The 27,529-nt window shown below is 45.3% G+C and overlaps 1 protein-coding gene across 2 annotated transcripts in view; it reads right to left on the reverse strand.

Annotated features, from left to right (window-relative positions):
• The window catches only part of HAO1 (hydroxyacid oxidase 1), a 411,308-nt gene that overhangs the window by 40,835 nt on the left and 342,944 nt on the right, over positions 1-27,529 (reverse strand). Inside the window, exons 5-7 of one of the 2 annotated variants that reach the window (XM_069608280.1) lie at positions 27,245-27,336; positions 5,015-5,173; positions 4,861-4,930 (exon numbers count right to left, since the gene is read on the reverse strand). In XM_069608280.1, the coding sequence (XP_069464381.1) occupies positions 4,861-4,930; positions 5,015-5,173; positions 27,245-27,336 (321 nt within the window). The remainder of the gene's footprint in view (positions 1-4,860; positions 4,931-5,014; positions 5,174-27,244; positions 27,337-27,529) is intronic. The other variant, XM_069608281.1, reaches the window with a different exon arrangement.

Consider the following 27,529-nt stretch of genomic DNA (forward strand, 5'->3'; position numbering starts at 1 on the left):
TCGGGCTTGGGAGGTGTAAGTGGAGAGTATCGTTATTTGGTATTTATCTTTGAGGAATGACGCTATCCATTTAAGAGCGGTTCCACAAATTCCTAGGGAGTGGAGGCGGTGTAGGAGGATTGAGTGATTGATAGTGTCAAAGGCAGCGGATAGGTCAAGAAGGATTAGTGCAGTGCATCCCGCGGAGTCTGTTGTCATTTTAAGGTCATCCCAGATTGAGGTTAGGGTGGTTTCAGTTCCGTGACGGGCTCTGAAACCTGATTGTGTGGGGTCTAGGAGATTGTTGGCTTCGACAAAGGCATTTAGTTGGGAGTAGGCGGTTCGGACAATGAGTTTGGCAAGGAACCTGGTGTTTGAGATAGGCTGGTAGTTTTTTGGCTCGAGAGGGTCTTTAATTAGAGGTTTGACATGAACCATTTTGAATGTGTCGGGAAAAATTCCAGAGGAAAGGGAGGCATTTATGATGGATCTTGTGTGTTCTCCTGCGCAGGTTGAAGTGAACATTTCTTTGAGGGTTGTGCCTGGGCAAGGGTCCTGCGGAGAGCCAGTTGGTTTACAGGCAGATAGAAGTTCGAGAAATTGCTCTGGTGTTATTGGACTAAAGGATTCGAACGTTGGTTGCGTAGTGGTGGTGGGCTGGCCGGTATGGGGGGGAGTATTGCCTGGTGGATGTGAGAGATTCAGTTTGGTGGCTAGAGTATTTGATCTTTCAAGAGCCGTGGTGTAAAAGTGGAGGGAGAGAGAGTCGCACAGTGATTGTGAGGGAGTCGGGACGGTTGTGGTGCAAGCCGGTTTGGTGAATTCGGCGATGATTTTGTGGAGTTCTTTGCTTGGGTTTTTGCAGTTTAGGATTCGAGAGTTATAGTGGGCTTTTTTTGCTTTCCGGATTTCGGCCTTGTACTGATAAACGTGACGGGCCAAGGTGGCCGTGCGCTCCTGGGTTTTGTCTTTCTGCCATTTGCGTTCTAGGAATTTATATAGTTGTTTAGTGGTCTTCAACTCGGGAGTGATCCATCTGCGGAAGAGGCCACGGCGGGTTGATGGTTTGCAATGGGGTGTGAGCCGCATCAGAGATACGTTGAGCCATGAGTGAAAGGCGTCTGGGGTTAGTTGTTTAGTGAGTTGGAAGGTTGGAGGTGGAAACTGGAGGAGTGTGTCTGCTAGGTCCAGGTCGATTATTAGTTTTTTCCAGCATTTGTGTAGATTCAGAGGTTCAGATTCGAGGACGGGAAGGGGGTCGGGTGAACGAATGGCGAAAGAGAGAATGAAGTGATCAGACCAGATGATAGGGGTGGGGGTGTTTAGATGAATCCTGGTATTGGAGCTAAATATGGCATCAAGAGTGTGTCTTTATAGTGATTCGGGCCATTTATGGCGGGTTGGAGGTTAATTGCGTCTAAACCGTCAACCAGAGAGTGTGTCATGGGGTTGGTGGGGATGTCGAGCCATATGTTGAAGTCTCCAAGAAGGGTGAGGTTGGGATGGTTTAGTTGAAGGGTGGCAATAGAGTCACAGAGGTTATTTGCAAATTGTCTATCGTAGCCAGGGGGCCTATAGATTATTAGGAAGCTGTGTGAGAGCGACGGGGAGAGGGATAATTTAACAAGGAGAGATTCACCGGAAGGAATGGAAGGTTGGTTGTCGATGATTGAGGCATGGAAGAGAGAATTGAATACGAATGCTACTCCCCCTCCTCTAGAGGGATAGTTCAGTGGGATGAGGGAGTAGTCAGGGGGGGAGGCTTCATTAGCGATTGGGGCGAAGTTGTCAGAGAACCAGGTTTCGGTGATGAAAACCAGGTCTGGTTTCTCCGAGGCGAGGAGGTCAAAGATGCAGTGTCTGTTTTTTGCTACGGATCGGGCATTAAATAAGACGCAGTTCACATCGGCAGGCAAGGTTGGTCTCGGAGCTGGAGCGGAAGGGGGTGGTGGTGGAGAGAGTGGAATCTGGAGAGGGGGAAGGGTAGGGTGGGTGATGATCGATGGGAATAGTGGGCGAGCAGAAATATTGCCGGGCTTCGGGCGGGATTGGGTGGCTGCATGTGTTGGGATGATCGGGTTTGGCTCAGGGGATCTGAAGGATGGGTGTGGGTGGTTAGGAGTTTCAGTTGCAGTTGATGAGAAATCGAGGGAGAGGGGGTTCAGGAAGGGTGAAGCCACGGAGGAAGGAGGCGATTGGGAGAATGTGGTGGTGGGTTGCGACAGAGGAGGTGAAGTGTGCTGAGAGATTGAGGGGGACCAGGTACGTTTCCTCTTTAGTTTTTTTGCTGGGTTTGGAGTGTGAGAGAGGGTAGGGGGATCAGAGGGGGAGAGGGATGTGGCTTTGGTTCTTGTTAGGGCTAGGTGTGCAATTTTTAGGGAGGGGAAAGGGTGCGGTCGGAGCGGGAAAGTGCCAGGGGTTTGTGGGCAAGACAGGGGGTGGATGAATGCTGGGTAGGGTGTGCTCTGTATTACATTGAGGGGAGTGGGCGTGGTTAACATTGGCTGGCATATCTGTTTCCCCTTATATACTGATATCGCCCCCTGTCTCTAAATGTCTGTCTGTCTGTCGCTATGTTCCCACCATCCTCTAACCACCATATCACATCACTATGCTCAATCTCTACTATACACCATCATTCAACTAGAACACAGCTATATCCCTGATTAATTCAGCCTAGCTGTTCACATATGACTACGACCCCATCAACACCTCATCACCCTAATAAATGCAGTTACGGCCTAGTTGCTCACATAGGCGTTCTTCAGGCCTAACACAGCCAGAGCCCAGACTGGGTCTCCACCCACCAGACTACACACATCCAACTGACATCTTCAGCACCACACCTATTGGTAGGATGCAGCAACCATCCAACAATTACACCAAATGCACACATATCTGGTGCACCCACACACCCTATGACAGCATCTCTCTCTACTGACCCGAACTACGGTTCCCGAGGGCATTCAACCTACCAGTGCTTTTAGGTCATACCAATGATATATAGAGCGCTATATAAATGGCAAGTAACATAACATAACGTAACATAAACAATGTGTTCATTATTCAACTAACACATTAGGCAACACAAATCTCGGAGGAAGAAGCCTCCATGAGAGGGGAAATCATGGCAGGGAAACAGTTTATACTAGCTTGGAAAATGTTGATCTCTCTCTAAGAGTCTTATCCTCCCTAGAATAACTAGATTGACAAAAATCATTGACTAAAATAACTGATCCACCAAGACTTAGTCCTCAAGCTTTGGATCCTTTAGAAATTTTATTTCCTGAAACGTCCTTGTCTCAACAAGTTTTACCAATGTCCTCATTTGATCCCATTGTTGACTTCCCAGATTCCTCCACACTCTCCATTATCTCATGGAACATTGCAGGTGACACTGGAAAATTTGACAACAATGAGAGTCTATCAATCCTTTTCCTATATGACATACATTTGTTGCAAGAGACCTAGGAGGGGGAAGAATTAATACTGGATGGCTACTATACATATCAGATAAAGGCGAAGAAGAAATCAAGAGGGAGAAATTAGTGGGGATCTGGCAGTCTTTTTTAAAACCTCTCTTAATTGTAAAGTAATGCTAGGTCCCCATAATAGTACAACATGCTTACAAATATTCAAACTCCACTTTACAAAATGTTTAATTCCTGGTTTTATTTAACATTTATAATAGCCCTCAGAGGCGTAGCACATTATATAATCTCTCTATCATCAAATCAGTAATTGATGCCAGTATCTAAAATGGGGCATACCACAGATTGTTTGATTGTATGTGCAAGGGATTTGAACATAAAACAAGGAAACAGTATATCCACAGAACTACTTGATCCGGCAGAAGATGTAGCCTGGGATACTCCAGAACCAGAAATGTCAGATCCTGGGGTAAGCAGCCATGGCCTTATATGTCATAACTGGCTCATGGAATGGGGATTGTGCCCAATTAACGGATGAACCCGTTAATCGTCCAGGTGCTTATACCTTCAGGAGCCAATGAGGGTACTCAACTGTTTCCTTATTGTATCCACAAATCACTTGCATAGAACAGAACTGTTTCTGGTATTACCTGATGTATTTAGCGGCCAACATGCTTTAAAGATGGTACTTACGCAAGCAAGGGATGACAGTAGAACTAGGGTCCCCCCTTTACTGGACGTGGAAATAACTTGAAATTCTAACAAATGGCTGAAATGGTCTTATGTAAATAAACCATCTACAATACATCAACAAGTACTAGGCCCTAATCGCCTATTATTTTTGGCACTGCTGGAGGAAGACACTGTTCCATCTTCCATCCTATCCACCTTTTCTGTCTCAACTTGTTCTAGCCATAAACCCAAACAACAAAATATATTTAAACAAGGGTTGGTTTGATTCTAACTGCAGAATGGCCAAGAATGATCTTCTATACACTGTTTACCATGCACACATGTTAAGCAGTGTTCACAATTATAATTAAATCCTGTCTGACATGCAAGCATTTCGGGCAGAGTTTAATTGTAATCGTACACACTGCCTGCCATTTTATCCCTATGCATTCTGCCTGCTTTATGCTGTTGAATACAACAGGCGGACTCCATAGAGATCTCAAATATTCTCGCCGGCATGAAAATCCATCCCAGTGCCAATGCTGGAGCATTCGTATTGTGAGTGGGAGAAAGGTGGCAGAAACACAAGTTGTGTACTACCCCTCCTCTCTGCCATACATAAGATTTAAAATGAGCTCTGGTGTGAATGGACAGTGTTAATGCCGTGCTCAAAGGCTTTTACGCCTTTTGTTCACGTTAAGGCTCATTGGAACAGGAGCTCCACCGTGATCTTGCTTGAGAGGACAGTTTTTCCAAAAGAGAATGTTCATGTTCTCACCTGCTAGAGCCATAGCTAGTCTAAATTCTTCCATCAGCATTTGGAGAACGTCATGTACGCCTGCTTCACCCTACATGTAAAACATAATATGCTTACCACAACAAACATTTAAATAAATATTTCAAATTGTGTATCCACACATTTGCCAAATTACCTGATAGGCCAACCCCCAGAGTATGGGTCTTCCTATGAAGACAGCCTTGGCACCAAGGGCTAAAGCTTTCAAGACGTCAGTGCCCTTTCGAACTCCACCATCCAGCAATACTTCCACTTTCCCTTCAACGGCTTCAACAATTTCAGACAAGACGTCGATCTAAATTCACCCCAAAAATAAAATAGAATAATGTACATCATGAATAAGTCATTAAAAACTCATCATTTCCAATTGTTCTGCAAAGGTTAATGCCACAAATTACCCTAAGGCATTACAACATCAACACATCATGATCCCATTAAAACTCACTGCTCATGACTTATTTCAATGCTTAAATGTGGAATAGAAGTGAAGTGCAATGAGCAAAGTGTGGCAAGCTTGTTTGGACTGTTAGCAAATGCAAGGATCTGGCAGACGAGCAGTGGTCAGCAGTACCTGGGCCTCATTATATGTTTGGTCGTATCACGCTGGTAAATCCAGCTGGATACCACCAAATGCTAAACCATAACCAGTGCCTGGTCTGCCGGAATTACCAGTAGATTACAGGTGCCGGTAAGGGCAGTAAATCCCCATTCCAAGGAGTGCTCTAGGACTTCCTACGGGGATTTGCCAGTATTTGATGGTGGGGTGGCGTGCCAGAATTACCTCCAGCTCCTAGCTAAATGGAGTTACCTGCACAATAATTCTGCACCAGCATACCCATAATGAGGATCCTTTTTTGACATATCTCAGATAGTTTAGGAAGGATTTCCATAGTTTATAAACAACCATTGGATCGTCAATGTGTATTCTAAGTCTATATATTTAGACATAGTATAGATCATGAACGCAATTATCCATCAGCCCATTTTATAAACTAGACATTTTTATATCAGTAAATAAGATTTTTGGGGGGCACTCAATTCACCACACACTTATAATGGGATATCTGTCCTGTGAAAATGCCACAACTGCTTCTGCCCAAGAAAGATGCATCCACGGCAGGAAAAATAGATGATTGGAGCTTACATCATTACCTGATTGACCAATACGACGCTAAATGTGTGAGTAAAGAGAGCACCAAAAGTACTGTAACTTATATGTCTTCACTGAATTCTTCCATTTGGCATATATCAGTGAAAAAAAGAAAATGGGCCTCATTACAAGTAGGGCGCAAAGGGATACCGGGCAGCGTTAAGGACATTGGTGCCGGTAATCCCTTTGTGCCCTACTACGAGTTCCCTTAGCGGGTCTCTTCCTAAACGCCTGGTTTTACCAGGCGTTAAGTACGGGACCCGCTAAGGGAAATCAGAGCCAATAACGGTACCACAATTTGATGTACCGTTATTAGCGCCTTCCCATTGAGCCCTATGGGGGCTCAAAGGGAATGGGGAATGGCTTTTTCAATGGGGACTTACCAGTCCCGCGAAGGTCGGAACAGACCGGTAAGTCCCCATTGAACCAGGCCGGACTCGGTACCGGTATTGGAGGTAGTCATGGCGCTAATAGCGCCATGATTACCTCCAAACTCGGAATGAGGGCCAATGTGTCCAAAGGTGGTATACCTATTGATGTTAGTTTTAGACCTCTTAACACCTGCAGTGATTTTTCGGTGTCTGATTCCATCGCTGTGTATTCTCCCCAGATCTACTTCCTACCATTTAGGAACCCACTCATTTAGGTTTCATCTCTAAACTAGTCTAGTTCGAGGATCGGGGGATACCAATTCCATTCGATAACTAGGAAGAGCAATATCCAGAGCAGAATAATCTGCCAAACGTCCTACTTCTATTTCACACAAAAATAAGTCTGCCAACAATACTTAATCCTCAACATATTCTAACATCTCTTTACATCTTATTATTGCACGTACGTCTTCATAGGGGATAGGAGATTTGCATTAGCACAAATATTTGTCAAAAATCTAAATGTTTTCCATATTCCAAGTGTTCGCACAATTCCAGATGAAACCCCAGCAAATCATCTGTGTTATTGATATTAACGGTAAAGACATTTATAGAACATAGAAACCTTTGATAGAATGCCTAATGGGAGTTTGTATCTCTTTATCATCAACTATAGATTCACCAAGAATGCAAAGATTACAGCTGAGCATTCATCAATATAGTCAATATGTTTGCATTTTGGTTAGCTCGTTTCTTAATTAAAGACACATCATTAGACTGGCCTATAAGGACAGACTGTAAGGATTTTTACTGCTTGCTATTGTTGGCCTATCTTTTGGGCTAAAGCAGACAAGTTTGATGAGTTGCTTCACTGTGCAGCGGATGGTTTTGACTAATGTTACTGACCAAGTGTGCTTTAAAATGCACTGTTTGCAAATGTTCTTAAAGATGTGTTCAGTTTTGTCATGAATTGTAGCACATTGCTGTTGGTAATTGTGTGCCTCTGACCGAGTCCAACTATGTAAAGCTATCAAAATCAGCTATCAAAATCTTCCTTTTGACCTAACACTGTTCAGTACATATTTGGGAGCATGCAGCTATTCCTTAGCTAATTCCTTACTTGTCTTGATTCCCTGGGCTTTCAGAGATCTTTCAGGGATCTTTGGATGTGTTGCTTTATAGCCTTGTTACTCCCCCAGTGTAGCTGCTGATTGCCATTTTTTTACCATAACTATCATCAGAAGAATATAGTAACTATAGAGGCTAAACTAGTTGGTTCTGTTGGTGAGCTAAACCTCACTCCAAGTCTGATGCTGATATTGAGATTAAAAAAGGAAACTCCAAATTGGTCATGAGAAAATGTTTAAGTTTAGGTTAAAATTATGCATTTTACAGAACACTCTTTGTTAACAATACTAGTAACACATACAAAATCCAGTATATGCTAAGTCAAACGTAAACAGGAGCTTGATAATAATAAATAGTTTTTGTTTTATCGCACTTTAATCTAAAGCCCTTTACATAGGACATATTAACATACATTACTATTATTACCAAATTGAAACTGGTACCAATTTATCAACCACAGAGGATTGAAAAGTCTGAGTTGGCATTGCTGGTATGTGAACCTGTGACCTGCAGGTCAAACATATATCACAGCAGCAAGTGTTTAACCCGCTGAGCCATCTGAGGGGCTGATGAATTAAATTGTCATGATGCCTGTGCCCCCAATATATGCTAGCATCCCGAGTAAAACATATTTCATATAGGCCACACTATAGGCCAGAACTGCCAACTGAATGCTCATTATACCTTTGCCCAAAATATATGGCAGTACCATGCCACTGTAAGAATATACTCATGTTAAATGTGCCAATAATGCCTGTACTGCCACTATAAGAAGACAGACTGTACCAATGTAACCCAATATTGCTTCTGTAATAATACAGGTTGTGGTCAATAATGCCAATTTTGCCCCTCTCATTGTCATTATTATAATTAGCATATTCACTGAGCATATTCGTAGCTTTGGGAAGCAACAGAGTGCTTTGCTGTTGTGGGGTGCATTTAAAGGCCCCAAACAGAAGTCCCTTTCACATAATTAACAGCCATTTAAACACTGCAACCAAAAATGGCCTGGCTTTTGCTGTCCCTGTCACAGGAATGGCAAGCATTTAAACACTGCAACTAAAATGTGCTGGCTTTTTCTTTTGTTGTTCATGTAAAGTGAAAGAACCATGGGGAAAGGGGCCTACCTGTCATTATCCATAGACAAACAGCAGTTTAATTCACATAAGAAGGAGTAATCAAAGAATCCTGTGACATGGAAAACAGGATTTTTAAACATTGGACTCAAAAACGGCTTGCCCATGTGCTTGTAAATAAAAAAAGGCTTTAAAAAGCCACAATGAAAAAGATATCACTGTTGACTGAACAATGTCAGGAAAGCAGAACAGGATGTGTGGGTTGACCAAAGCAATGTATGTATGTTTCACCCACAAAACTCCAGTGAAATTTGAAGTGACACTTACTTCTGGAAAAACCTGTTCTGGCTGGGTGCAAAAACTTCACAAAGAAAAGCTCCACTCCAGCTAGATGTCACACCTCCCATCTAGCAACCCCACAATAAAATGTGATGCTGTGGAATGCGTCAATTCATTATTCTACAGACTTGCTGGCAGGTAAGCAGGACTTTAAGAGAAGGCCATCCTGGGCTGAAGCATCACTAAAAGGTGTGACTCCTTGTTGCACCCACTTCAAAGAGTACACACTAAGTTCAAAGAGACTCATAAAAATCTCTCGTCACAGGCTGGCCCAGTGGAAAAGATGGCTGTGGGGGATGAAGCAGCCATCCAATGTGCTAACAGAAACACTCATCATTAATATAAAAAACTATTTAATTTTTAGGCATTTTGCGCAGAAATCAGATTGAGGATTAATTTAATTTTTATGCAATTTCTCTAAAATGCATCTACCTGTGACTCTGGGAACTTTTATGGCCAGTTAGACTATGTTCCTGGCTCATCTGAACATGTTACAAATGTGAGAATGGGTGAAAAGGTGGAAAATTCATAACTGTTGTACATTTTATGAAAATGACAAAACTGTGACACATGGCCATGCTACATCGTACGGATTTGTCGGCCGGCTTATCTTATTCTCCATGATCAGCTAAAACTGAATATATGTTTCTTATGGCAGTTGTTATTACAGTTATGAAGCTGTGACACATAACTAGCTTTTGCCAAAAAGTTGAAACGAGAACCAAGGAGAGTGACAAATGGGAAAAGACAGATGGTGCTTCCAACCCCTAAACCAATCCTGACTGGAGACACAGAGAGAGGGTAACTGTCCAATCCTAGCGGCAGGGATTATTGCAGGGAACTTTCTAAAAATTGTAAAATGTGTGTTGTAATTTCTGCTATATAAGGGGGGCCGTACTAGTACTCAGAGACAGAAAAAAACAGGGAGAGAGGAAAAAGAGGACGGAGTGAAGGCTGCTGAATCTTACCATCTTTGAGAGTGGAGTGACCAGACCCACTGCCCTACATTTACAGAGTGTCCTGAGATGCAGCTGGCTTTCCTGAAACTTAAACACGGGCTTGCTATGTAAGTAGAAATAACCCCAGCCATAAATTGCATAAGCCTTTCATTGTGTAGCAGTGCATCCAATATTTCCCCATTGAAAACCCCAGTGGCTAGTGTAGTTCAGTCATCTCCCCATAGAAGAATTTTTTGTTTGCCTGTGTATGTTAGCATATTCCCATTGAAATACCCCTAATTTTTCTGTGTAAATCTTTAATATTTTTGTAAGTAAATCAATGAATTCCCCCATTGAATTTCACAGGATCAGGATTGGTGGAGTTTGAAACCAACAATCTTTTTCCAAGTGTTTTTGTTAATTGTTATAGTCATTAAAGTGTTGCTCAAAAGAATCAATCCCCTTGTGAGCTGAAAAACGAATGTATCTCTGTATTTAAATTATACCCTGCTAAGTGAATTTTCATTTGCCAGTGCCATTCCTCTTTGCATCTGTCAGCCTGAACCAACACTGATTTTATGTTTGTGAGCTAAACCCCTTTCCTGAGTTGCCTGTCATTATAAGCCTCAGTGTAAAAAAATCTCCATTTGCCACTGTATTTTCCCTTTGCATATCCTTTCTCCCAAAAAACGATTTTCCTACTTCATTTCTATTTTCCCTGTTGTGCTGATTAGTATTCTCTAAAACGTTGCCTGTCTCCTAAATGTAAGCAGTACAAATGGTCTTCTATTCTGTCCCCTAGCAGTTGTGAGAAATAATTAAAAATACATTCTTCCATTTTGCTCCAAAAACAGATTTTTCCCTTTCTTTGATGGCTTCCCAAATTGTGATGTTGGGCTTCACCCCAAAACCGATTTTCTCCCTATATTCCTACTCCTTGCCACTGCCTTCCATTCAAAGGAATCAATTCCAATAGATGTTTGGGTGTGAGTGTTGCAGGAGGGAGTGCTTAACTGTAGGTGCTATCACTTTGTGCAGAATTGTTATTTTCCTGTTTTGCCATTAAAACAAAAGCAAGTGTAACAGTCTATTTCAGTCTATTTCAACCTGGTTACTCTAGATAGGATTATTGCATTTGTGTTGCCACAATTTTGGTGGCTGTTGTATTTTGATTATCCTCATTTACATTGAATAATAAATGAATAAATTATCTTGTTAAAACACACCAGCCTGGTTCCTAGTCCATTATGACACAGGGTGCTGGTGGAGGTTAGGTGCGAGACAGGTTGGAGGCCTACTCAAAAACTATCCATAGTATAGTCAAAATAAAAAGCGTTTTATTGTGCACCACATTCACTGTAGGGGAAGGAGTTCCCTGGCTGGTGTGTGCTGTGTAATGAACTGTGACACAGTACATAGGAGGGAGCTACATGGCAGAGGCCAGTAGATCACAAAGGATCAATACAAGGGAGCAGGTAGCTTATGGGGAGGTTGTGGATGGTCAAGTTGGTGGTAAGGGATCTACACACAATCCTGGGAGGAAACAGAGCAGAGCAGATCGTTAGTCTCAGGTTAGGTGGGCAGTGGATGCGGTGTGGACCCAGTTGTTAAAAGAGGCAATGTCATGGTGCCAATAGATACCAGTATTGGCACTGTAAGCATATACTTACATTGGATGTGCACAATATTGCTATGACATTGAGTCTTATACAGTCTTCTCCTGCCATTTGTATGCTCTCTTGATGCTTTTGAGACCCAAACAGTTGTGTTTCTGCTAACCAAATGGGGCTCGTTAGCAGTAACTGTGGGAATATGCAAGACTGTGTTGGTGTGTGTGTTTTAGGATTGCCTGTATTCTTTGTTCAGGAGTGTTTGTAGATGTGTTGTGTCACTGGGGTTTAAGGTATCTGTATCCAGAGAGGAGGCTCATTGACCTATAGTGTGAGGATGTGTTGGTTGGAACAGGTTGGTGGCAGAAATTGAGAATTCCTGTGCCGTAGTGTGTCTTGAGATGTGGCCAATCACAATGTGTGGGTGTCATAGTCAACAAGCCACGTACTGTTAGAGGAGTGGTGCACCTTGGAACAGAGTCACAGTGGTCAGTGACCACGAGCAACCGACGGTGGCCAGACACTACTGGGAGCAAAGAGCAGTCAGCACTTGCACTCCGCCTAGGAGAGTCGTCTTTGCACCATGTTGGTTTGACAACAAAATCATAATCATCACGTGTGTTAGCCATGTATAACCACATAAATGGTTGTCTAATGAAACCAGAACAAAATGTCTCTGTTCTCATGGTCTATATGTAACTCAGTATCAGTCTTATTACAATGGCCTCCTACCTGAAGGCATCCTCTGCTTTACCACTAAAAGGCTCACAGTCATCTGCAAAACTGCGCCTTGGTCTTGTATCTTTATACGGAGATATACAAGACAACTATTTGCATACAAATTAACCATGTGAGGAGTGTGAGCAAGTTCTCAAAACAAAAGGATGCACACTCCGTTTCTTATCAGTGTTAGAGGTGGAAAGCGACCAATCAAATGGTGAATTGAGCAGAGACAAGAAAGGGCAGTCTGCAAAAAAATAGGGATACAAGAAAACAGGGATTCTCTCCACCTTTTCCCATACATTAGGCTAGAAGAAAAGCTTGAGGATAACCAGCCTCTGGGACTGCCACATTTTAGTTGTGAGTCTGAACATGGGTTCAACTGTTCTAGGGACTGCAAAAATTAAGGGAATGAGATTTGAGACAAAGGGGATAAAAGGTGGTAGGGCACAGCGATGCCCGAGAGGCTCAATCACTGCCAATACTTCGTTTATGTCCCTTGTTATGGACTTAATGCCATACAAAAAAATGTAAAATAAGAGCCCAAAAAGTCAAAGGCTTACACAGACGGTGGTTTGTTTAAAACATCATTTCCAATACGAGAGCCTCTAATTGATATTAACGTGGCACTGCAAGCCACGGTGTCCTTTGAATGTGTGCCTTAGTGCCTTTCTTCACAAAGTGTGCTCGTGTTTGCGATTCATGTGAACCTCGGACAGATCACAGAAACGTTGCATTCATGCAAGGACAGATTCTAAGACTTGGGCAAACATTGCCCTGTTGGAAAATGTGTTGGATGGATCCATGCGTTTTGCAATAGGACACGTTTGCAATAGAGCTATTGGAATGTATATGCCTTAATAGGGCCCAGGCACACTTTTCCTTGGTGCAGAAATAGACTGAGCGCATGTTTCATTGCCCTGATACAATTGGTTGTTATAGTATTTATAGTGTGCAAAACATTCCAACCCATACAGCATTTAACAAGGTATTCGGTATTACACGTGTAAATGTTTAGACTCTAAAAAAACGTAATTATGTTCACATTTTTGGGAATGAATGTTTCCAACTCTCCCAAAGCGTGAACTGAAGATCCGTGTCCGTCTCAGCACTCACTGACACTTTAGTGTTCCAAGGTGCTGGTAATGTTATGCTACCAGAGACAGCGAGAAAAGGAAGAAACAGAGGATGTGAGGGAGAGGAAGGCACGAGATAATCTAATCTGGTTATATCAGGGTTCAGGTCATTGCAGCCAGTGGATCCCCCTTTCTCGCACACAACTGGATTCAACCATGGCATTGACAGCTGGGAACCCAAGCCCAAAGGTCTACTGTCCTGTGGTCATAACACAAGATTTAGTTAAAAAAAATGGTAGTGCTTCTGAAATGTCCTTTTGGCTGGGTCAGAATCCGTTGTATTTCAGGCAGAATACCACGCGGTTTACCAAACTTCCAGAGGCTCCAGCCAGTCATTGCCTGGTGTGAGGGCATCACTGTCCCAGTCCCACTGGGCTTTAAAGCATCGTCCAACAGCAACATCACCATGTTTCCAAGCCTGCCGAATGCTCACGCAATCCTTCAAATACAAATACTCTTTATTTTAAACAGAAAAACTGCTTCCTACCATCATGGTATTCAGAGATTCATGGCAGATTTTTGTGGACATTTCAGGGAGGGTCGCTAGACAAACATGTGCTCTACTGTCAATGAAATGGAACACGGCAATGTCTGTCTCCCTACAGTCTACTGCAGTGATCATGGTCTCTAAAAATCCCTCTTTCCAGGGCACCACACACAATAGACTGCTTCACATACATATCTCTGTGCCATTTGTCTACAACTGATGTCCTGTCATGATGCCTACCTCCAAGGAACCAGACAGGGCCCGGCACCCTCAGAGGCAGGCAACATGTATACTAGGGAAGTCCCAGCCCCCCCAGATAGGGGCTCTTTGGACTCAGTCCTGGCGCCGTTGGCGTCAGGCTCATAAGGGATAACAGTCCTGGCACCATCGGCGCCAGGCTCATACAAGATATGGAAGGAATAGTGTTTGGTGCAAACTTACCTGGCAGACCATGCTGCAATTTCCTTACCTGGCAGATCATTCTACAACTTCCAGATGAAAAAGGAACTACTTAACCACACGGGTGTGGCTGGTGGCAGGATACATACCTTCAGTGGAAGGATACATACCTGGGACTACTTGAAAGGCTATTTAAGCCACGCCCAGACAGCAAACCACGCTTTGCGTTGTTCTGCTCATAGCATCTGGATGCTCACCGTGACTGCTCCTGCTCCAGTCCTCGACCACGCCTGCCAGCATCCTGGAAACACCTAAGGATAGAAAAGGGAAGAAGAAACAGGTGAAAACAAACCTTACCTGTTAAAGCTGCATTCCAGATTCAGCGCGCCAACGTTCCTACAAAAAGACATAATTTTAAATACTCACCGTGTCGCATACATCTCGGCGCACTTCTCTTACCTGCACGTGGTGCCTTCGGCTCTGCGACGCCCATCCGATCTCCTGCAGCATTCCAGCACCTACGGGGAGACGAAGAGAAGAAAGCAAGGTGAGAAAGGGAAAATAAACAAGAAGCACTTACCTGCCAAGCTAATTCTTCTTACCTTCGGGTCAATGCCATTCCTTGGGCATTTCAGCACCCCGGCCCCTATGGGGAAAAAGCAAACATCACATTAGTGAATGCAAGAATCGTAGCAAACAAACTATTTAAAACTTACCTGCTTACAGGTCGGACTCAGCTTCTGCTTCGTGCCGGCTCCATTTCTTTGGTTTTCTCGAACTCCGGCCCCTAAGGAAAAAGAGACAGGAAAAGACAGTAGTGGGCCTACACCAAAACTCACCTGAAATCAGGTTTTCGACGGAAACCGCCCTCAGCCCGGAGTCTTCCATTACCTGCAAAAGAGAAGAGGAACAGTTTAGACTCAAGCTTGCCATAAACATTTACGGTACTTACCGGAACAGACAAGCGAACTCGAACTTACTATCCAGTGACGTAACTGGATCCCAACGCGCCCCTGCATCAGAAGCAGGATGGAGAGCTCGCCTCCTCAATCCCTAAGGTGAGTCTCCACAGGGAATTACAGAAGGGTTGCAAGGAGGGTGAGAAGGGGAGCGGGAGATCAACACAAAACCCGCAGAGTTTTAACCCTTCCTTTTCGCTCACAGAAGGGTATTCATCCGAGACAGACAAGCCATATTTGGGAACCCAGCCCACTCCATCTTCAGGGTGCTGAACATCTCCTTCAAAGAGACCACTGCCGTCCAGACCACGCCCGCGCCTCCGTGGGAACCAGGTGAGCGTTACATGTCCATGGCACAGAACACACAAAGTGTGCTTCCATTACAGAATCATCCTTCTTCCCTTTATGCTCTAAGCTCAAACCCATGTGTTGCAGATTCTTTGACACCTTATCTCCTGTCACTCTTTAATATCCATCTCCTTTATTTTGTTCCCTTCAGTCAAATTCATCTTAAAAAGCAGCTCTCTTGGTATTGGAGAGCATATGTGCTTCTTCACACTGACTGAGGGCATTGTCTTTGGGAATTGGAGTGATCTTGGTCTCTTAGGCCATTCCTCTCTCCATCAAACTCTCTTCCTCCTGGATTCCTAGGGCACCACACCCAACAAGGTGTCCTATTTTCGCTATGAAGGTTTCTTCTCTATCTCAAAGGAGTGCAGCAGCTCCTTCCAGTTCCTCAAGGATCAGTAATAGGCCCACTCCTGTTCACCTTATGCACCTCCCCACTCCCTAAACTCATTTACTCCTTAGGTTTAACTATTGCCTCATCGCTGATAATACTCTGGTATTCTTCTTGTTACTTTTCTTCACCCCTCCAGTCACCGATTCGCTCTACACTGCCTCATGCTAAACTAAAATAAAAGTCATATTTTCCCTCCACCCCCACACTACCACTTAGCCCTTTCTCATCCCTTTTCTCTTATCCTCCTCTCCCCCTCACCCATGGCTCACAACCACTGCTGAATTAAACCTTGTGAGGCCCATAGGCAGTCGAAATGTTGGTGCCCCCTTTCAAAAATAATTATGAAACGTTTGTCATGCAGATCTGTTGCAGATGGTGCAGATTTAATTCATGTGCACGGGACATGCTGCTTTTCTGATGAACTCTGTTGCAATATTGGATGAAGATGGGAGTCTGTGAGATCGCTGGGTTTCAATTTACCTGGCCTGCTCAGAGCATCGTGTCTCAGGCGCTCGGGATTAGCAGGTGTCGGGCTTCTGGACAGTGGGACACCACTTTAATAATTCTTCAGGAGAAGAAGGGCTTTGGTGGAGTGGCCAGAGCGGTTCTCCTGTGGGGAGGGAGAGAGATGCAGCTGGGGAGGGTCGGGTCAGGACTAGGGAGCCCTGTGGTGAGTGGCACGCAGCAGCCTCAGGGGTAGAGGCAGCACCTCTATGATTCCGTCCTTCACATTTATGTTTTATCTATTTGTCTTCTGTCTCTCTCGCATCTTCTCTTCTTCCCGCTCACATGTTCTTGCCTTCTAACTCCTCACAGTTCTTCTTTCTCCAGCCCAACCTGTTCTCTCATCTCATTCTACTCTCCTACCCTCTCCTCTTAGCTGGCTGCGTTGTCGCCTCTGCAGTCTTTTCACCCAGTCGGCTCTGCCTTTCTTGCCTCACTTTTGCACGTCCTCTGTGGGCCTCTCATGACGACTTACTACTAATCCACCTGCTGCAATGGCAAAAAAGAGGCAGCCTTTTATAAACACTGCCTTTTTTTGTCCACACCATTTTACAGCCCTTATTGGTAAATATTGCCATCACCCTTCCAAGGGAATACTGCCAGTGGCAAATACTGGTATAATAAAAGGTACACTATAATAAAATATTTTAAAACTTAACAGAATTTTATTATTTTATTACCTCCACCTCTGGCATGGATTTTCGAGGTGATTTTTGACCTTGTAAATTCATCGATATTTACCATTGGCCATCTTCCTTTGGAATACAAGCAGCAGTATTTGCAATTCCATCTTTAATAGCAAGGTGACTATATTTGGCATGTTTAACTATTTTTGTATTACTGCTGAAGCAGGGAATGGGCCCATAGGGCTTCATTACGTGGTTGCCAGTGAGCTGCCACTAGCACCGGCAGCTTACCGGCAACCTCAGATTACATTTTCCGACGTCCAATATACCAGTATTACCGGGATATTACCGGCGGCAGAGAAATGGTAAGTTCCTATTCCCATGGAATCCCATAGGACTCCATGGGATGGGAACCACTGAAGCACCGGCACAGTTGTTAATGGTGCCAGTGCTTCAGTGAATAATCTGACGGTAGGGGCCTGAACTACCAGCAGGTCAGGCCTGCCAGTAGTTTACTGCCCTTACCAGCAGACGCAGAGTAGGCCGGTCTGGAAAAGGTGCCGGTAGCCTTTGTTACCAGCACCTTTTTCCAGACTGGCATGCTCGTAATGAGCCAGATAGTTTTTTAGATATTATTAGCAAAACGGCAAAAGAATGATGTAGTTAGTGGTTACACCTATGAGGTTACCATTCTTACTTTTTAATGTTGCTCCAATGGCATACATTTTCTGTGGTCGATCAAGACCTGCCTGTAACTCATGATCTATGGTTTACTTGTATGCCTATGCATTTCACAGATTTTATTTAGCACATTGAGAAATCAGATGGTGACTTTCTAGTGCTAGTTGACCAGAAATTAAGTAGCAGCAAGATGTTCCAATGAAATTATAATTGATGAAAAAATGTTTTAGGGGTCTTCTAAACAGAAAGTGGTGCTCTGTGACTCTCTAGGGAATTTGGGAATGGGTTTCAGGAAGTGACAACACTATTGAGAGACTATGGGCACATAGGCATATTAAAGTTATTTTGGGACAACAAATAACAGGAATGTGGCTGAGCTCATAAAATGTTCAAGAATATGTTTCTTCACTATGAGGGCACAACCCACCTATTTCACAACCCCAAAGAAGCATGGGACTGGCTTGAAACGCAAATCCTCAACGGGCCTGCGGCCCGACGCCCGCCCTCTGGACAGTCTGTTCGCAAACCCGGACCTGGCCAGAACTCGCCACCCCACACTCAGACAGTCTCGGAAACCGAATCGCCACAGCGCTCCCCCAAAAATACCACAGGGAACGGATGAGGCCTGGGCACCATAGAACTGAACTCGCCATGGGATACGACGGCAACTACATTATTGCGGCCGCCACCGTCTAGGCACCGCAGTCCCAAGCGCAGTCCGGGTGATCCTGCAGTGGTTACCATCCGAGTTCGGATCTTCCCGAGGAAGTTGCAGTTCACCAAGTTATAAGTTTAAAGTTTAATGTTTGGGCGACAGGTGCTCCCAGTAAGGGGGGAAGTACAGGGTGGGGGGAATTTTTGGGACCTAAGGAAACGTATTCACGAGACAAAAAGGCTGGAAGCAGACAAATGTAGGCAGGGTTAACATGCACTCTCCTTGGTCGGGACCGTGGACGCGATGGTCTGCCGGTCATCAAGCATTTCAGTACGGAAAGGCCCCTGGAGGTCTCCCCTAAGAAGATACAGACACACGCCCCCAAAAAAGTGCAAATGCCACTCATCCTGCCAGACGCCCCACCAGAAGGACTCACGCAGATAAGATGCACCCCAACAAGGTAACCATACTGTCCTGGAACGTCAACGGCCTCGGCTCCAGCATAAAGCGCAGGCTGGTACTCCAGTACCTGAACCGACATTCGCCAGACATTGCCCTCTTAAACGAAACACACTTGATAGGTACAAACACCAACTTCTTCAAAAGATCCAACTACTCGCACACTTACCATGCCGGATTCACGAAAGGTGCCAGGGGCACAATGATACTCATTCACAAGCGTGTCCCTCTCCAGGTTAGGAAGGCCAGGATAGACCCCCGGGGCCGCTATGAGGTGTTGCTAGCGGACATCTGGGGTGAGAAATGGGGCCTGGCAGCAGTTTATGCCCCCCCCACGCTGACGAAAGAACTGCTCTCCGAACTACAGTGTTTGCTCCTGGCAGAAGAAGCCGATGCGTGGGTGATTGGAGGGGACTTTAATGAAGTTATGGACATCGCAGCCGATAGAACCCATAGGAGATCTGGAACACGCCCCACCTCCACACCGCTCGCTGCATTCGCCGAGGCCATGGGACTAACGGACACATGGCGCTCACTTCATGGAGACGAGACAGGCTTTTCCTTCTATTCGGGTGTCCATAAATCGTTCTCCAGGATTGATTATGCTTTCGTCCCCCGCAACATAGACCACAGGCTTCTCGACGCTGAATTCCTTGCAAGGTGAATTTCAGACCACTCTCCGCTCCTTCTAACCATCAAAAACTCCTGCCGCCGCCCAGATCGTAACTGGCGCCTAAACACATATCATCTGCGTCTCCCGGAAATTGCTGAGGAGCTGGAAAAAAAGACTGTGGAATACTTTGAACTCAACGAGGGCTCCGTGGACTGCCCGATCTCGATCTGGGAGGCGTACAAGACAGTCCTTCGGGGGGAGGCTATCTCAGCGGTCTCCGCCTACCAACAACGCCAAGTCCGGGAGGTCAGAAAAGCAGAAGCACGCGTCTTGGAGTGTGAACGACAAATCCTAATTCAAAGCACCCAAGAAGCAAAGGAGGCGATGCTCACGGCACAAGACGCCCTCAGTAATCTATCACTAGATAACGCACGGACTGCGCACCAATTAGTTCGGAGCCAAATATATGAACGGGGCGACAAAGCTAACAAGACTCTGGCCTGGTTGGAGAGACTCGAACAAAGCAGGGGACACGTAAGGGCCATCAGATCTCAAGATGGAACACTGTTGACAGAGGTCTCTGACATAGTGGAGGCATTCGCCGCCTACTACAAACATCTCTATTCCCCACCCACCGAGAACCCGTCAATTGAACCCTCACGATACCTCGACCGAATTGAGATCCCGATGCTCCCCCAGCACCAGTCGGATCTCCTGAATGCGGACATCACTGATACCGAGGTGCAAGAGGCGCTGGCACAGCTCCAACCCGGGAAAACCCCGGGCCCCAATGGGTTCCCGACAGAGACATGGAAATACCTTGGTGGCATGCTAACTACCCACATGCACCGCATGTTCCTACGCAGCAGGGAACTAGGAGCACTCCCCCCAGACCTCAGGAAGGCATGCATAGTAGTTATACACAAGCCTGGGAAGCCTCCGGACGAATGCGCCTCCTACCGCCCAATATCCCTGATTAACGGCGAAGCAAAGGTCCTCGCCAGAACACTTGCTAACAGACTACTGCAGGTTATTGAGACCGTTGTCCACCCAGACCAATGCGGCTTCATGCCCAATAAATCAACCCGAATGAACTTACGCAGAGTCCAGTTGTCACTGTCCAGGGCAAAGGAAATACCAGCCCCACTCGCCCTCCTGGCGGTGGACTTTGAGAAAGCGTTTGACTCTGTGGGATGGGATGCCCTGTGGGAGATCATGGCTAGGATGAACCTGGGGCAGACATTTATATCATGGGTTAAACTTCTATATGCATCCCCGGAGGCCACGGTGAGGGTCAACGGCAGATCCTCAAAATCGTTTCCCTTGGGCCGGGGTACGAGACAGGGATGCCCGCTATCTCCACTCCTCTTCCTCCTGGCCATCGAACCGCTAGCAATTGAACTTAGAGCTAGCACCAACTGGACCGGTTTTGCTTGGCCAGGAGGGGGAGAAGATCGCCTCTCACTCTATGCGGATGACCTGCTCATATACCTCAGCAACCCGAGCATCTCGTGCCCGGCTGTCTCCCTCATCCTCAGAGAATATCAGTGCTTTGCGGGCCTAAAGGTCAATGATGCCAAAACCATCTTCTTCCCGATTCAGGGTGGCGAGCCTGCGATCCCGGAGACCTGTCCATACCACGTCTCTATTAGGGAACTTAAATACCTCGGTATACGGCTTGATCCGACACTCGAAAGGTTCCTCCAACTTAACCTTCAACCAGTAATTGACCGGTTTAATAGAGACACCCCCCACTGGCAATCACTCCCTCTGTCGCTAATGGGCCGCGCCGCACTATTCAAAATGATGACCCTCCCCAGACTGTTATATGTCCTCCAGAATGCCCCATTCCCCATCCCTCGAGAAATCTTCGCACTCATTGACAAGAACCTGCGCACACGGCTATGGGGTGGGAAACAATCCAGGATCGCCCTTGATACGCTCCAGAGATCAGTATGGGAGGGAGGCATCGGGTTACCCTGCATACGCACTTATTACCTGGCCACACAGATAGGGGTGGTGAATGATTGGATGCATGCAGACCACACACTACCGCACACCCGCATTGAACTGGAGACCATGGCCCCATTAACACCGCTGCAAATCCTCTATGCCACCCACGATCAACTCCCAGCGCTGCCCAAAATGACCCACCACATCCGGCGCGCCTGGCGGGACGCGCACAAGCTAATCGGCTGGAAAGGACAGCCAACATTGACACAACCCATATGGCACAACGCGCTCCTCCCGGAAATAGTGAAAATGGGCTCCTTTGATCACTGGCAAGCGAAGGGAATACACACACTAGCACATGTGATACAAGGGGGGCACATCCTGGGCTTTGAAACTATGCGAGAACAATTCGACCTTTTACCCATGGACCGGTTTCGGCATGCGCAACTGACCCACGCCATCCGCACCCAATTCCCTGACATGACGATCATACCCCCCTGCTCTCCCATTGAGACCAATGTTCTCCCGCAGCGCATCTCCTCTAAGGTCACCTCCACCCTCTATCAGGCCCTTAACTCATTCGGGGCGGCACAGCTTGACGGGCTCAAAGCAAAGTGGGAAAGGGACGTAGGACCCCTGGAACCTGAAGATTGGGTGGAAGCACTAATGTTCCCCAGGGAAATTGGCATAGAATCCAAGCTCAGACTAATACAGTTGAGGATCCTCCATCGCTCATACCACTCACGCGCCGTAATGGCCAGATGGGGTGGAATAGAAGACGGGACTTGCATTCGATGCAAAAACGAACTCGCCACCTTCTACCATATGATATGGGACTGCCGGGTGATACAGGTCTTCTGGGTGGACTGTATTAACACAATCTCAGCCGCTCTGGCGACACCAATCCCTAGGGATCCCAAGATGATACTCTTGGGCATTGGGGGGGAAGTAGATCTATCTAAATATGAGAAACTGTTTCTGGCAATTGCGTTGGGGGCAAGCAAAAGACTTATCGCAGCCAATTGGGGATCCGCCGACCCACTGAGTCTAAACCGCTGGAGTAACATACTGGACAGGTGCGCAGCCACAGAGCGCCGGATTTATAACGCACGGGGTTGCCCCCGTAAATTTGGAAACATATGGGGAAAATGGCTAGATCTCCACTGAGACCAGCGGGTGGGGGTACACTGGTAGTACTGTTGACACTGTTTGCCGGCCTCGACCTATTGACGTCCCGCGGCCCTTGACCCGGGGGGCTCATGATAGTTGTTATTATTGCCATGCTGTCTTCATCCTATGCATACCGATGATTCATGTCTCATCCATGTTTGTTCCTTTAAGTTGTGTTGTTTAAACTCAATAAACAGAGTTATAAAAAAAAAAAGAATATGTTTCTTAAATTCGGTCTATCTGCACACATAATGATTCTCCTGCTCTTGCATACTCTCCGGACTACCTCTCAGCACCCATATACATGACAGCCCAACTTGGGTGGCTAGCAGGGACTTGGCCACCCCTACCTACCTTTGTCTTGGCTAAAATGCAAACATGCATTCTAAACTACTGTGACGAATTTCCCATGCCCGTGCTTTGGTCACCCAAAGGCGTTCAACCTACAGCCTGTTGAGACCATACCAATGGTGAAAGGTGCTATAAAAATTACAATTACAATGCATTTATCCAAATCTCCATTGCGTAAACCTACACAGTATCAAGCTCTAAAAACAATACAGAGAGATTTAAAATTAACTCTGCTCTCATCAGGCAGACAATGCATTGAATGAATCATGGGAGTTAAGTACTCAAAACTTGGCAGCCTCAGCAAAAAGTGTGCAATTGGTTTATGTAATCTCTGCAATTGGCTCAACAGGATCCGTGTATGTTTTTTGTTTATTTTATTTCTATAGAGCTCCGGACCCGGGAGTAAAAGGGTGCTTATTACAAGTTACAAGATATAGTACATGGTAAACAACAGTTATATACAAGATATACAGGCAGTGGAGGTAATAGCAATCAAACATGCCATAGATGAGGCAAGTGCAATAAGTACAGTTTATAGATAAGTCTAACTTCAAGGTTGACCACCCGATGGCAAGTTTCCTGAACGAATGGAAGGATTTGGATGACTTAATATTCAGTGGCAGGGCGTTCCAGAGTTGGGAGGCAAGGACAGTAAAGCTCGAGCCTCCGGCTCTTTTGCAGGTAAATCTAGGTACTGTGAGACATAAGGTATTGGAAGATCTCGTTGTTCTGATGGAAGATTTCATGGTGAGTTTGTTATTCAGGTAGGGAGGGACTAGATGGTTGAGCTTTGTAAGTGAGGCAGAGTGTTTTTAGATCGATTTTATGTTGGATGGTGAGCCATTTGCATGTGGTTCTAGTGGCCGAGATGTGCTCACGGCTAGGAATGTTTAGCGCTGCCCGTAGCGCATTATTTTGAAGGACTTGGAGTTAACTAATTATTGCTTGGTTGGCGCCTAAGTAGAGGCTGTTGCAGTAGTCTAACTTAGATTCTATAAGAGCTCTAGCTAGCGTGAGGCAACTGTTAGGTGAAAGAAAAGGTCTACAGGCTCTGATTAGTTTTCCAGTGTAGGCAGTGGCAGAAGCGGTCGAGTTGACTTGCTTAGTGAGGTTAATTTTGGCATCAAGATAGAAACCAAGTGTTTTCACGTTTCTGGCGACCGGGGTGGAGTTGCCATCAATTGTGATGTTGGAATAATTGGGACTTCGTTTTTGTAAGTTGTTCGTTGAGCCAACAATGAGCAGTTCAGTCTTCTCGTCATTCAGGCAGAAACCGTGGGTGGCCATCCATGCCTGAATGACGGAGAATATTTCATTGATCCTAGCTACATCAGTATTATAATTGCCCAAAATGGTGAGGAGTATCTGGGTGTCAACCGCATAGTTTGTGTAGGTGACACCCAGACGATCCAGTTTATCAAAGAGGGGCTTTGTAAAGATATTGTATAGGGTGGGTGAAACACATGAGCCTTGTGGGACACCACAAGTGATAGGGATAGGGTCTGCTGCTGCCACAGGAGAGAAGACTCTCATGGTTCTATTGGCCAGGAAGGACTGTATCCACGTGACAGCAGAGGGGGAAAAGTGGGCAGCAGAGGAGAGGTGGTTGCAGAGTATTTTGTGGTCGACCAAGTCGAAGGCTGCTGAGAGATCTAAGAGGAGTAGGATGGCAGTCTTGCCCTTATCTTTGATTTTGTCAATCTGACTTTTAAGAACAAGGGCAGTTCCTGTTCCATGTTGAGGCCGGAAGCCAGACTGACGCAATCCGAGTAGTTGGTTGGACTCTAGGTAATGCTGAATTTGCAAGTAGGCAACTCTGTCAAGGATTTTTAACAGGAACGGAACGGTTGTGATAGGCCTGTAATTTGTGGGGATGGTTGGTTCCAAGGTCTGTTTTTTTAGAGGCGGGAGGACCCAGGACTGTTTCAAGTTGTTGGGTACCGAATTAGTGGAGAATGAAGTGTTTATGAGCTTAGAAATGAAGGGGGCAAGGTCTCTTGCTGCATCTTTTATGATCTGTGCGGGGCAGCTGTCCCGTTTGCAGTTTGATGGTTTGAGGGATGTTATAATTTTTTGCACTTCAAGTACGATTACTTTTTTGAAGGTGAAGCCATGGTTAGTGTTAGGGGTGGTGGATAGGCTGGGGATAGGGGGCTAGGGGTGGGTCTACTATAAGACAGTTGTAGTCTTTTATTTTCAATTTTAGTTTGTAGGCCAATGATTTTGTTCGCAAGGGCATCTTGGATACTAGTGCACCAGAGTTGGTCCTTCATGGTCATCTCCGTAGGTGGATTGGGGTTTTCTAACTCCTTCAGGATGGTGAATAATTCTTTAGTACTGGAACTAGCATCGCTTATTCTTATATTATAGGCTCCCTTTTTAGTGCAAATTATTTCTTTTTTATAAAGGGAGGATGCATTTGTGAGATTGATTTTGTGTTCCTCTGATGGATTCATTTTCCAAAGGGTTTCCAATTTGGACTTTATATTTCTTAGTATTGTAAGTTATGGTGTGTACCAGGAGTTGAGATGTGCTTTAGGTTTGCCTTTGCGTAGTTTTAGAGGGGCAACAAGGTCAATAGCTTTGGTCATGGCATTATTGTAGGTGTCTACTAGTAAGTGGAGGTCCGATGTGTTGGGGATCATGTTTAGGGTAGGTAGAACCAGTGGTATGAGGTCTTCAGCTGTGATGTTCCGCTTATTTCTCGTCAGACATGCTGGTGCAGGTGGACACTGTGTGTGGAGTGGGTTATTGGGGCTAATGTCGAATGAGAGTAGGAAGTGGTCAGTCCATATAAGTGGTTGGGGGTCCTTGTAGATAATGTTAAAGTTGTGCGAAGTGAGCCAGTCTAAAGTTCTGCCTTTCTGATGTGTAGGTAAGGTGTTGAGTTGAATGTAGTTGTGTACGCAGAGTGCGTTAGCAAGGGAGGATGCTGGAGTGTTGTGGGGGTCATTGTATCCTAAGTTAAAGACACCTAGAATAATATTCTGTGATAGAGGTTTCGATTTTTCAGCTATGAGGGAGGTTATATCTTCCTCGAAGGAACCTATGGGACCAGGGGGTCTGTATATTAGTTCTAGGGTGATAGTGTTCTTAGGGGTGGTTTGAATTTTAATGGATAGATGTTCACAGGAATTTAGGGGATGGGAGGTCACAGATCTGATGTCGAGCGAGGATTTGAATATAAGTGCTACTCCTCCTCTATGGGCATTAGGTCTGTCTGCCCTGAGGATGGAGTAGTTGTCTGGAGCCGCGAGGCTTAGAGAGGGACCTGCTGCGGCATGAAGCCAGGTTTCTGTGGTGGCGTGTGTGGTGTTAAGCCAGGATAGATAATATTAGAGTAATCTGGCGTGCACAGAACTAGAGCTATAGTGATTTTAGAGAGTCAGGAAATACAAAGAATATTTTCAGATCTATCAGAGTTAGACACCATTCTTATCGACCACACTATCCTGAGACTCCACGGTTAGATCAGCATCTACGAGGACTCTCAGTTTCTCAACCAAGAAGGTCAATTGAAGGCATGCTACTAGTTTAGCGGGTCAGAGATTGAATGGCAATCCACCATGTGGTTTTCCTACAATCAAAATCTCAGTATTTACCAGGTTAATTTTCAAACTGTTTGCCTTCCTTCAACCATCGACTTCCAAAAACGAATCTGTGAAGACCCTGGCATATTGAGCGCCTCCCATAATTAGCCTTCCTCAACTGAGAGTTCAGCTGAGAGGCAATGGCTTTGTTCGATCAGCCTGAAAAGGAGGATGATGTAAAGAATATGAATGGAGATAGGGATGAACCCTGTGGCCCGCGGCACTAGAGTGGCTGAATTCTTGTGTTGGAAGGTTTAAGAGAAAGGATCTGCTATCATCTTGATAAGACGGAAGGCATCCACTCCGATATCTTGCCTCTGTATACTATTTTCATTAGATTAGCCATGTGGTGCTCATGTGAGCTTGTGAGCAGTTCTAGAAGACCTGAGCTTTATTCTGCATTAGAAAAGATGTTGATGGACAAGCGCACCTGTGCCCCGCAATCTACAATCAGGCCATACATAGATCATTCACCATGCCCGTGATTACCAGCTCAGCCATAAGTGCAGATACCTGCCACATTGAAAACGGTTTGACTTTGGACTGCTGGGTATACCTGTCACAAAACCCAGTAAATATAAATAGGTAAATCTGATAATAAAGAAACAGATTACACATTTTACCCAAGTTAATGCAAGCCCACAGCAAATTATGATAGTAATTGGGGTAATGAACTTTAAAAAGTGTGTGTATTTATGTTCATACTCACAGTTGCAGGAACACCATCCAGTTGCCTTGCTCCATGGTTGGATACCAGAATCCCATTAACACCACGTTTAACAGCTTCCCGAGCATCATCCGCTGCAACACATGTAGATTCTTATTTTATGAGCACATAAAGCATTCTGTATGTCTTATCAAATTCAGAGGGGGATAATTGTCATTTAAATAGCATTTTAACATACTGAAATGTTCAATGTTGGGTTGAGCATACTGCTACCTCAAATTCATGTATAACTAGTGAGCATATGTTTATGGTAATTTAAGCATTTTG

Source organism: Ambystoma mexicanum, chromosome 4q (assembly GCF_040938575.1).
Source record: "Ambystoma mexicanum isolate Mex_15411 chromosome 4q, UKY_AmexF1_1, whole genome shotgun sequence".
NCBI classification, from domain to species: Eukaryota; Metazoa; Chordata; class Amphibia; order Caudata; family Ambystomatidae; genus Ambystoma; species Ambystoma mexicanum.